Source organism: Temnothorax longispinosus, chromosome 2 (assembly GCF_030848805.1).
Source record: "Temnothorax longispinosus isolate EJ_2023e chromosome 2, Tlon_JGU_v1, whole genome shotgun sequence".
Taxonomy (NCBI): Eukaryota; Metazoa; Arthropoda; class Insecta; order Hymenoptera; family Formicidae; genus Temnothorax; species Temnothorax longispinosus.
This window is the reverse complement of record NC_092359.1, coordinates 6,641,754-6,654,539: the sequence shown is the minus strand read 5'-3', so window position 1 is coordinate 6,654,539 and position 12,786 is coordinate 6,641,754. Positions and strand designations below refer to the sequence as shown.

Below are 12,786 nucleotides of genomic sequence, written 5' to 3'. Positions count from 1 at the left end.
TATTAGAGAATACGTCCACACGTCGTGCAGGCGAGCATCGCGAGTTCTCGCCTTGATACTTACTTGCCTTGCGGAAAGGATCGCACGAATCCTTCACGCGATAGACTCGTGGCCGAAGCTTGAAAAGACGTGGAGACGGTGGCGGCGGCGGCAGCGGCGACGGAGGGCGAGAGGAAAAGGGGGCAAAACTCGCGCATACCCACCTCCATTTTGTTAATTAAAGTAATTACTCTTCGTACCGAAAGTGCCAACCTTATTCTAATTGACGTGAAGCTCGGCGGTATGGAGGAGGCGCGGTTGGGCGTATAAGAAGAAAATGAGGATGAGGCTCGAGTGGAAGGCGCGCGTGCGGGAGAAAGGGGTTGCGAGAGGGTGCGGAGGCGAGGCAGGATAAGGTTAAAATGGGGAGGTGGGGTATAATCAGTTGCCACCGCACTGGATTATGGGCTGAGACCCGGCGTCGTCCCTCCCGCCGCGTGGGTTAGAAATCCGGAGCACACCTCCTCGGCTACCTCGAGGCGAGGCTGCCTTTCGTCCCTTTTGTAATTTTACCACGGTCCAAAATTCGACGCGTCGCGTTCCACGAATCTCACAAATGTCCCCCCCCCCCCCACAATGGACGAAAGTGCGAAAAGTACGAATCCCCATTCTATCGGAAGTTCGAGAGATGATAATATTGGCAATATACAATACTTATACACTTGTGCGAAAATATAATTGTGAATGTATTACTTAATTACTGTATATAATATTGCAAAAAGATAAATATTATATCTGCCTTACCTAACGCAAAAAGGTTTAACATAACAAAATTCGAATATCAAAGAGAGAGAATTAATTAAATTATTGACTTTAAACTGTCAATAGGATATATCTTATATTAAAAAATCATTTTTTTTAGATTGAAAACGTTTCGTAACAGTAATCTTATTTCTTAATCTATTTTATTATATTGAAATCTTTGCAATATTTATTAAATATGTTATTAATAATAATAATGAGTGTGTTTAGTAAATTTTATCCTTTTTATTACACAAACTGAGAAGTTGAAACGAAGATTATATATATATGTTCAATGATTTCCTCGCGATATTAATTTTTCCCTCTTTCTCCCCCTCGTTAGTTGCATCTTTATTGAATCGCTATAACATGGAACACGTACGACCAGGTGAAATCTCGGTAAAATCAATCTATATCCGAACTTCAACTTTATTAATAGCAGCAGGCAATATAACTACCTTGCCTTGTTACTATAACTCGCGTCCTAACTATATTATTAGTCTTCTCTTGGAAACGTTTTTATTGGTACGTCTTAATTCGGATCTCAATTACTTAAACCTACGAAAAAATATCAAGTATATAGGATATCTCGCAAATCGTGAGAAAAAGTCTCAATTTTTTTCCTAAATACAAAGAATACAATTTTTTTAAAACTCCTTTAAGTTTGAATATTCTCAAAAATCCACCAAAAATTAAGAACGATTAAATCTTCCGAAAGATTTATTTTATCATAATTATTGCATACTCGTTTGTAAAACTTTGTTTGCCAGAGATCGTGTGCTGTATTTTATTTTGAATCTATGAAGATATATTAAAGCGATATTGTGTAAATATATATAAATTACTTTATTAAAGAATATATTAATATATAGAAAAAATTTTTAACAAAAATCACGACACAATTCTTATATACTTGATACTACCTACGTCCAAGACAGAGTTAGCGGGCCAGCAGAAACTGTAAAAATGTGAAGGTGGATAGATAGTCCGATGGCGTACCGGACTTGAATTGCACTCAAGTCGGCATCCGTCGGCACTCGGTTGCCCGGCAATATCGCGACCACTCAAGGGCCATCGAGGTTTCCGAGGCTTTCTCATTGCCGACGACGCCGACGGCTTGCCTATCTACAAAGCTACGATGAGATCGGAAGCAAGAGCGAGACGCTCACCCTCTGATTCTCTGACCGGCGCATATGTTCCTTCGCTTTTCCGCCCCCTACCAGCCCTTTTTCCCCGCTTTTCGACGTTTTTTCATATCATGCTATCACGTCGCACATTGCTCTTCCACTCGCGCTTCAAAGAAAAGTTACGAAACGCAATATAACTTTGCGCCGCCCTATAACTATAAACTATATACACTCGCATTCGCATCTCGGAAGGCGACTTATGACTGTCGCTTATGTTGGGTGTAGAGTATATTAAATTACGTTAGACAATCTGCTCGAGTGCTTTTTGCAAACACACAAAGCCATATAATTCTAGTCGCTACACTTTAAATTGGTAACATCGAAAAAAGAAGGGAATAATTTAGGTGGAAGTGCCGTTTGGATCCCCGCACTCGAATAGCGACAATTAGAGAGCTATTGATAATTCCATAATCAACTTAGCTAGGGACTCTCGATTTGACGGTTAATATTATTCGGTGCAGTATGAGTGTGAGGAGGTACTCGTTGAATTTCGCACCTCGGCCCGCCCCTCGTGGTCGCGATGGCAAGGAGCTGATACAGTGTCCCACGTCGTCCTGTGATGGCATGGGTCATGTCTCAGGGAACTACGCTACCCACAGAAGGCAAGGCAGCATCGACATTTACACTAAGCCTTTGACGTGAACGTTCGATTATTATATATCGATATGGCGATGCAGCACGCACGCAAGCACGCTACATACATACATACATACATACATACATACATACATACATACATACATACATACATACATACATACATACATACATGCATACATAAATACATACATACACTTAAATTTATGCTGTTCCTCTTTGGTCCCTCAATAAAGCCTCAATAAATATTTTTATTTAAAAACCGGTAGATGACAATATATATCCTATACCTAGAAACACATACAAATATACAACAAACGACATTACGTAATTTGCGCAATTACATTTACATGGATGGTTCTTGTATCGATGCATATTGGTGGTCCGTGGCGTAGTTGCTTCTTAAGTGTGTTGCGATACGAAACATACGTTTAGAAACCCTATGTTCTCCTAGTTGAGCGGTTGAGTTATACATTTGGTTAATATTTTATGTTGCCATATATATATATCTACATATGATATACGTGTGAATATCCAGTGGTGCTATAATTACCTTGCATAAGTATATATACATATATATTATACTTATATGTATATATATGATATATATAGTCTTTATTTTTCGTTATACTTCCTCTCTCTCTCTTTCTTTCTCTCTCCTTTCTTCTTTTTTCATATTCTATGTACCTATCTACGTTACGTTATGCGATACCAAAAGTGTGTAGATGAGCCTCGTAATTGAATGAATTTTCTTTCTTTTTTTTCTTCGCTGTTTTTACCCGACCCCTACGAAAAGGGATGGCAAAATCAAAGTCCGGCATTGCGCAGGGATCGGCACAAGATTTATCCGCTTTCGATCGCGAGACTCATTCGCTTTCGTACGTAGTGATTAATTTACTGACTACCCGTCCGTTGAAAGCCGCTTTCGCCAGCCTCGAGTGGGCAGCTTCGTAGCGAACTGTTGTCGATGACCATGTCATAGCAGAACCGTTAACGATCAAGGAAACCCACGAAGCGGTCAAGATACATATCGCTTCGCGACGCACCTCGTGCGCAAAGTCAAATTGGCAATTGGCGAGTTTCATTGGGGTCAGGTGTGAGTGTGCTCCCTGCTCTCCCTTTCGATGTTCTTAGAGTAAGACCGATCTCGGATCAACGCAAGGACGAAGCGCGATTGATCTTACGAGCGACACCTCATAAGTGATCCAACTGGAACACGGCGTTGCCATTTGCATGCTACCAAACACGATCCGTTGTCCGCCCGCATCGATCACAATCCGCACGACATTTGAGGGTATCCCCGGAGCGTAAGACTCGGGCTACGATCGTCGGCGCGCAGCGATCGGTGCTCGAGCGGAGAAATGCGAGTCTTAGGTCTCCCTTTCCCTCAATGTCTTCGTTCGAACTGGACGCAAGGCAAGTCGTCCGAAAGTAAATAACGTACCTGGCTAATGCAGCCGGTGCCCGATGCAGTACGCTGGCCTGATCTCGGTGAGCCAACGTCTCTTGCCGCTCTTCGATGAATACACATATATATCTAGATCTTAGCGCGGCGATTAAATAATTAATAGCAATACGTCAATTTCGGTGGCGCGTTATGTCATCCGTCGTGCGACACATAGACGATTTCGATCGTTTCAGCGAACGAGATGTTCGGATACTCATCGAGATCTAATTGTTCGAAACGTTAATCGTCCTTCCAAGTTGAATAGCCTTTAGATCATGTGAGTACTCACGACATCGTGGCAACGTCGCGTAAATTGCATGCGATGTGCTGCTGAAGCGATGGTTGGACGTTTCTGAGGTGTGCGTTCGTGTGACGGAAGCCATGAAGATTACCGCGTTGCGCAATTTTATCAGACAACGATATCGTAGCACAATGACAAATTTTTTTTACTTTCGAAATTCTTCAAATCTCTCACAACTTCTTGTGCCTCCTCAGAACACGCAGCGCGCGGTCTTCATGGCGTTTTCGCAACGCGTCAAAATAGAAGAGAGTCTCTTTCCTTTTGCAGCCTCTCCGGATGTCCACGAGCCGACCGCTCGCAAATCCAGGCGCATTCCCAGGAGCTCAAGTGTCCTACGCCAGGATGCGACGGTTCTGGACACGTCACGGGAAATTACTCGTCGCACAGAAGTTTGTCCGGCTGTCCACGAGCCAACAAGCCAAAGAGTAAACCTCGAGATGGTCAAGATTCTGAGCCCCTGAGGTCAGTTGGCGTGAATACTGTGAATTATGCGCTCTTCATTCTGACCGCACCTTTTGTCCGCGCGATTAACACGGATTAGCGGCATTTTCCAATTTTTATTTATTCCAAGGAGTTATAGTTGTATAGGACGTTCTCAATTAATTGTTTAATTTTAATGGGCAACACTGATACTAACGGTCATACTAACGAAAGAACTATTTTATCGACTAAATTTTGCGGAAGATTAGGAATTATGCAGGATGCACGTTTAGGCGTAACATATATATAATAAGGGTTAAAAGAAACCTACTTTGACTTGCAAAATTCTTTTTTCCTAACTATTTAATTTGCATCCAATATTAAAAAGTAGCGACTGTAAATTAATATGATACGAAGGGAGGAGGTCCGAAAAGTGTGAGGGGTTATCGCGAGTTCGGTAGGATTTGGTTTCACGACGCGATTACATCTCGCAAGTTCCGCAATTTGAGGGTGCGGCGGTAATCGCGATCTCAATTTGCGTTTTCGTCGCGTTCGCACGTTGCACGTAGCAGCTAACGCAGGTATCTTCTCGACCGCATTGCACGTACCGCGAGGCTGCCGGATGAGACCCCGAGAGAAAGGGGAAATCCCGTTCTCTCTCCCCCCCCCGTAACCGCATCCTAAACTCCCTTTGCCCGAGTTACACCCCGCGCAAAAGCGAAGACGCTGACTAATAACTGGCGGTTTCCGCTCGTTTCACGCTCGCTCTGTGCGGATGGATTATGTGGTGTTGGTGACGGTGGTGTTGGCATTTTGGACTACAGATGTCCAATCCCGGGTTGCGACGGGTCCGGCCATGCCACTGGCAAATTCTTGTCGCACCGCAGGTAAGGCTCGTAGGAGCTTTCACGCAAGGTGGATCCTAGCATACTCGTATGCTGTTTATTTTTTCTTTTTTTTTTCTACGTATATGTACAATTATCCTATGTGTTAAATTGCGGATGATTAAGTGGTTTTGAGATAACGTTAGCTTCTATACAGATCGCGAGATTAACCGCGTTAAAGTTCTGATTACTTATAACTTAAAAATATTGATATTATTTGCAGCGATTTCTGCAGTTTAATAATAAATTGAATAGTTCAATAATTACGTAGCTTAAGTATAAAATACTATTTTAACCTGCCGTTATACTATTCGTTTGTTAAATGAAAATTGAATTATGATGATATATAACCGATGTTTGTGACTGTAATCGCCGAGACCGGTAATAACCCTTTGCCTATTCGTCCGTAATCTTCATGTACTCTTCATATCCTCGTTTCCTTATTACAGTGCATCTGGGTGCCCAATCGCAAATAGGAATAAAATGCGGGTACTGGAGTCCGGCGGTACGGTCGAGCAGCACAAGGCGGCCGTGGCGGCCGCGACGGCTATGAAGTTCGAGGGTGTCAATTGCCCAACGCCCGGATGCGATGGACTCGGTCACATAAACGGCTCCTTCCACAGCCATAGGTCCTTGTCGGGCTGCCCGATAGCCAGCCACGCCGTGAAGAAACCGAAACCGGAGGACAATATGAGCATGTACAGCAGAGGAATCACCGGTGAGGATCGAGTTGCCCCTGATGTCGCCTCCGGCTGTCAATACTTAACGATCGAAGAATAATCATTGTCAGAGTTACGCTGTGCGTGAGACCAATCGTTACGATGAAGAATAACGATCGATTTTTGTTCTCTAAAGAGTATCCGTAAAAAAATTCTGCTCGCGCGCAGCTGCCAAAATTGAGATCGCGAGATGCGTTTTTCTATCAAAACGCGTGGCAGAGAAAGAAAGAGAGAGATAGATAGAAAGAGAGGAAATGTTACGAAGTAGATAAGACAGTTTAAGTTCGCTCTCTGTTCTTTTCTATGCTTGTGCATCGTGCTCGTTTGAAATTTATCGTCTCTCGACGCTTATTTCTTTTACTTCAGAATTCATGTGAGAAAAACGGTTACGTAACATTTACACCACTTTTCATTGATTGATCGGACGTCCGGACGAACACGATGCTAAAACATACGGAATTATGTACCTTCCTTTGTAAACTTGTGCATATCAAACCTTGTACTTGATCCCGTGCTATGCCATACTCTGCTCTTCACGCAATGATGTGCTGTCATACCAATAAGAATGACCTCTTTCCCTATCCTTCCAAGTTTTTCTCTTGACCATCAAAAAGAATTCGTTTTTCTTTTATTTCTCCTCTTTTAAATATTTCTTTTCCCGTTTCAATCCCCTTTTCTTTCTCAGTAATAAATGTTCCAGGTTTGCGAACAAATATCGCAACTGATTAGATACGAAACGGTGAAAGGATGCCACAAATAGCTTATAAAAGAGAGAAAAAAAAGAAGAAGAAAACCGAAGCAACAGAATCGGATATGATGGTGTTAATTTACATCTCATTTTTTTTCCCTCCCTTTCGATTCGGTCCCGCGCAGGAACCTCTTCCTTCGTTATGTACAAGACAGAAAATGTAAAATCGAAAAAAAAAACAACAACAAACAAATAACCGTATGTCTTAATGATGAAAAATAATATATTCTGATTTATTCTGGGATCAGCTCCTTTCATGTTGAGCTTGGAGCACGGTTACTTTTGAAGGTAAGGGACTGACGTATTCGCCACTTGTTTTCCTATGTGTTTTCGATGTTACATTACAGAATCTCCACACACCAGTATTTTTACTTTTACGTGACGACGTTCGAGTGTTGGCAATATTTGTGAATTGTATACCTTTTGGCACAGTAAACAACTCGTAAGCTTCTTTTTCTCGCTCATTCACGCGCAAATGAGATATGTCGCGCCGCGTACCGACGCCAGCACTCGGTGTCCTCCGTCTTTTTTTTTTCTTCTATCTGGTATGATGGCACCTCACGCTAATTACCCCCCGAAACACCCTGACATTGTCCCGATCATACCATTTCCACGGCACTCCTGTCAGGTTCGTGCGTCTCTTAACCGAGTTCGGAGCACACGCTTGAATCGAATGAGCCTCAAAGTGTCTCTCGCTTTTTTGCCGAGATGCGTTTATCACTTTGGCACGAACCGTACGCAGAAGAAACCGTACCGTCCCATTATCTCGAGACAAGCTATAAAATGCAGTGACTTGGGACGAGCGAAGTGAGAGAGAAAGAAAAACAAAAAAAAAGGATAGTACAAGTAGCATCGACCGAAAGTCGAAGCATTTCATTCAGATCTTGCATAATTGCGACGTGTTTTCACAAACCGCTTCGCCTGAGTCGCTGCCTGAACCGATCCTTGACATAAATTTTAAATGCTCGCTACATTTCCACCTGTACCGCGTAAAAGCCCCGTAAACTCTTGTTCGGATTTTTCGACCTAACGCTTATCGATCGTGAATGAAAAAAAAAAAAAAAAAGAAAAGAAAAGAAAAAAATAAGACACGCCAGAATGCTTGTATTTAAATATTAATTCGTAAAATTCGTACGAACTTCCGTCAGACAGTTTCTAGTAGTTTTCCCATAGAATTTGTTACTTATTGTCACGTAATAGGGCCGCATTTTTCGCATTGAGACGAAAGGGCGTACGAATCGCGCCGTGCACGCTTAATTGTGGGTGAAAAACCGATTCTCTGGAAAAAAAAAAATCGGGAAATATACGACATATAATCTCTCTTTCGGCGGTTGTAACGGGCAGTCGATCAAACTGGACCGTGTCTGTCCTGTCTTCAGGGTTGGAAGCCGGTGGTCCGGCTCACGGGGGTGCGGTAGGCACGGGTCAGGGTAACTCGAGCGGTAGCGGGACCGCCGGTGTCCAGGGCGAGGATCTCTACACACTGGAGGCTGAGATCACCGAGCTCCAGAGAGAGAACGCCCGGGTCGAATCGCAGGTCTTGCGCTTGCGCTCGGATATCACCGCTATGGAGAATCAGCTCAAGCAGGGAGACAAGGTCAGTGTTTGCTCAGTCGGTAGTATACCGTGTGCCGAATAAATAAATAACGAACAATTGTGTAACGGGAAAAAATTGAAATTTTGCCGTTTTTAGATAGATAGATGATAGATCTTGATGATCGTGAGCTAATCGCGTTTGCCTTATTGCGATTACAACATTGGATTTTATTTTGAAAGCTAAATTAATATATTTTAATGCCCCGTTAAATTAATTGCATCGTTGTTTATTAATTAAACAATTCTTTTTCTCGATGTTATTTATAGTTTGTAGAAGATTTATTACACAAAATAACATGTTACAGTAATTATTTTTTTATTAACCGTATGCTGATATTATACAAGTAAACTAACCGATGGTTGATCAGTCCATTTCGCGTATTAAAGTCGCATTTTAAAAAGAACGTTTTTTAAAGAACTTTTTATTTTAAATTTTAAATTTTAACTAGAATAATTGATTGTGTGTGTATATTTAAGTGAGCATTCTTGTTGTAATTAGATTATTTCTCATTGTTTCTTATTGATCGCCGTCAAAATAACGTACGTTTGATAACGTTTTCGCAGACATTGACAAGAGCACCCTGTCATTTCTTTTTGCAGGAAACCACGACGATATCGCAGCGCAACAATAATCTGACCGAGTACTATCAATCGCTGCGCGACAACATGATCACCCTGCTGGAGCAAGTGCGAATACCGAACGCCCCGGGCGGGCCGCAGGAGAAGATCGGCCACGAGAACTTCGACAGTTACTTGACGAAGTTGCAGACTCTGTGCACCGCCGACGGCTACTGCGCCGACGAGAGCAACCGGCCGATTTACGAGACGGTGAAGACCGCTCTGCAGGACTTTACGGTCCTGCCGACACCCATCTGAGACCATCCTTAAAGATCGACGATCGGGTACTGAGCGTCGCTCTCGGGACACGCGCGACCAAGCGATCCGGCGTATTCGTGACGCATTCGGATCGCAGTCGTTCCGCTCTCGTTCCATATCGAGTACGAGTGAACGGAACGGTGCGAGAGAACGGTGCCCAGTTCCCGTAAAAACGTATATACTTACACGTAGGACACGTGTAAATCGACACGAGCACACACGGGAGGGAACTGCGTCGATCGTCAGACTGAGCTCCGCGGATCGGCCTATCGACTTGGGAGAAACCCGGCTTCGTGACGCGTGTGACTCGTCCGGATATGTTGGTGGCGAAAAATCCGGCCGTGCGTCACACGTACCTACATACGTACATCGCTCGCGTGAATTTCGGACTACCGTCACTCGGCGACACGTCAACTTTTGCGATCCACGTGCGATCGTCGGGGGGTGACGATCGTCGGTGAAAGTCGTCGCGGCCGGTCGAGCATGGCGACCGGCCCGTAGGCTGCTTAGAATACCGCTATAACGGCATCTAACCGACACGACGGCTCCATCGGGACATCCGAGTTGAGCTAAACGGACTACTATTTGCGGGGCCGACGTTGTGTCCCCGCAGCGATATATCTTTTGTACATAAATGATGTGTCTACGTCAAGTATCACGATCGACAGCGGTCGCTATTGCCGCCTATGTACATACACAACGGGAGAAATTGCGTTTATATATATTATTCGACAGGTTGATGGTTAAGTCGCTCTAAGTCGTGTAAAAAAATGATTAATTTAAATTATATATCGGATTCTCGCCATACTTAACTGTTGTGTAACTGTTATTACCGTTTAAGCGAGGTCAGCGCGTGATTTACGAGGGCCGGCGTGTCCGCCAACGACGCTTCTCTGCTGAAAATCCAAAGGCTACTTATAAATCAATTTGTCGGCTAACTATTTACCAGCTAGTTGCTATTATTATTATTATTATCGTCATTATTATCATTATTATTATTATTGTCATTATTATTTCTACTATTGTAACTGTTACAACCAGTCAGATCGTTTTTAGCGACTAATTCAATCGTCATTATTGCTACCATTACTCTTACTACTGTCGATAAAATATAGTCACGAAGTATACCAACGTATTTATATAATATTATCGAGTCTATAAGAAAGAAAAGTGCGATGCGTTGTCCATAGGCTGTACATAGTCACAGAGATATACAATTATTATAAGGACATAGAATCGCTGGCGATAATAAGCTGCGATTTCAGTGGGACGACGAAAGAAAGAGTGAGTGAGAGAGAGAGAGAGAGAAAGAAAGAGAAAGAAAGAGGAAGAGAAGAGAGAAATGCTCACGAGGTCATGCGTGGCCTCTACATCAACAGCTGTCAATCGTAAGTCCGATGTCGAATTTATGCTTATTCGAGGCGAATGATTAAGTCTCGATCGTTTCATCAAGGACACAAGGAAGGATCGGAGCCTCGCGTTCCTTCATGACACGACGCGACCAATTCGGTCGGAGAATATTCGTTCATATGTGCAATAATTTCGGAATGCGTTTCGCATTCTTTCCCCTGTATATTCGCGATCATTTACGGCCGCGTTGTGAGACACGTGTACATTTTGTATCGACACGGTTATTATTGTTTCGTTAATCTGTTTAACGTTTTAATCTGTTTTACGTTTCCATTTACGTTATACGTTATACGTTTTGTTTTACTGCTAGAACGAGGAATATGGGGAAGCTACAGGAATTTGTAAATATCGAAATTTCGACTCAGTCGTACGAGTCGTCGCTTCTCGTTGGAGCTGTATGAATGTTATTATTACTATAGGACACATGCCAGAAATTTCCGTTTCTCGCTGGTTGACTTTTTACACCTGCGTATAAGTCAATCGATCGACATAGATGCAAGAGACTTTTATTAACAGTATATTAACGCCTGAAAACAAAATGGAAATATATAACTTGACTATGGATTCATTAAAATAAATGTAGATGTAATTGAAAAGAAGAATTTGTTAATGAAGCGCTTATATAGATCATTACTTTATCGTATGCGTATTTATTATAGTCAACATCAATTATACTGCCGTGAAAAATGCTCTCAATATATCATAATATATTTTAGATGGTTTTAGCTGGTTTAGATGGTTTAATATTTAATTTTAACATTCTTACTTTCTCTCTTCAAATTATTATCACACACGGACTGATAACGTCAATATTATGAAATCATAAGATACGGATCATCGTAAAATAGCAGACATGTCGATCGGATAATCAGTGATTTTGCCGATATAAAGCTACATTGTGTTAAAATTATAACTACGTTCGCTACAACTATGTGTATCAGATAATGTATATAAAGAGAAGGGAAAATTAATTGTTTGTCTGGAATGCTGATAAGATAGGAGAAGCCGCGTGCAGAAGAAGTAAATATACTTTAACCAACCACCGTGTAGTGAGAGTAATAACAAATTACAGATAGCGATAGTCGACCGACAATTATGAATAACCTTGACGTTATAATTATTCTTGTCACTATCATTATCATTATAATTACGGTTACCACTATCCCTATCGTCAAACAGTTCCTTTATTTCGAGTTAGCACAATTGGTATATAAAAAAGAGTCAAGAATGAGCGGAAAAAAACAGGTAATCAACAGTCACTACATTTTGACTTTGCAACAGAACTCGTCTTCAATTCCGTTGCGTTACAATTAATATACTCTGCGATATTTGCCATTATCATCTACTAGTCTTGATTATTATTGTTATTACTATTATTATTGCTATTATTGATTATTGTCAGTATTATTTTATTATTATTATTGCCAAATTTATTATCACTATTATCGTTACGTTTTCGTCACTATTGCGATTATGATTGTTGCCGTTAATAAAAATCTACAGGTATATAAGTTCAATAACATGCTTTAAGTAAGTATAAATGTTACTCCGATTGAATAAAGGGTATTTATCGATGAATACTAATCATTTCTCCTTCCATATCGTACGAAATGTGCTTTTAATGTTCATTCTTAATACTTATTTGATAAGAGGCAAAATGTTACGTGATTTGTATGATAAGAAAAAAGGAGAACTAATTTAAAATCGGCAATGGCTCTATCAAAACTTTATAAATATATATTTTTACATTGATATTATATTAAATGCAAGGTAATGTATGTAAGATAGATAAATGATACGCGATCTTCTATATACGATATG

General features: G+C 41.6%; 1 protein-coding gene across 17 annotated transcripts in view; it reads left to right on the top strand.

Moving 5' to 3' along the window:
- The window catches only part of LOC139808227 (uncharacterized), a 287,997-nt gene extending 275,454 nt beyond the window's left edge, over positions 1-12,543 (top strand). For 14 of the 17 annotated variants that reach the window (XM_071769970.1, XM_071769964.1, XM_071769969.1 and 11 more), the window contains 5 exons: positions 4,580-4,774; positions 5,557-5,619; positions 6,066-6,334; positions 8,463-8,680; positions 9,280-12,543. In XM_071769970.1, coding sequence (XP_071626071.1) covers positions 4,580-4,774; positions 5,557-5,619; positions 6,066-6,334; positions 8,463-8,680; positions 9,280-9,555 — 1,021 coding nt within the window. In that variant the 3' untranslated portion in view covers positions 9,556-12,543. The other 3 variants (XM_071769975.1, XM_071769966.1, XM_071769980.1) reach the window with 3 other exon arrangements.
- Positions 12,544-12,786: the final 243 nt, after the last annotated feature.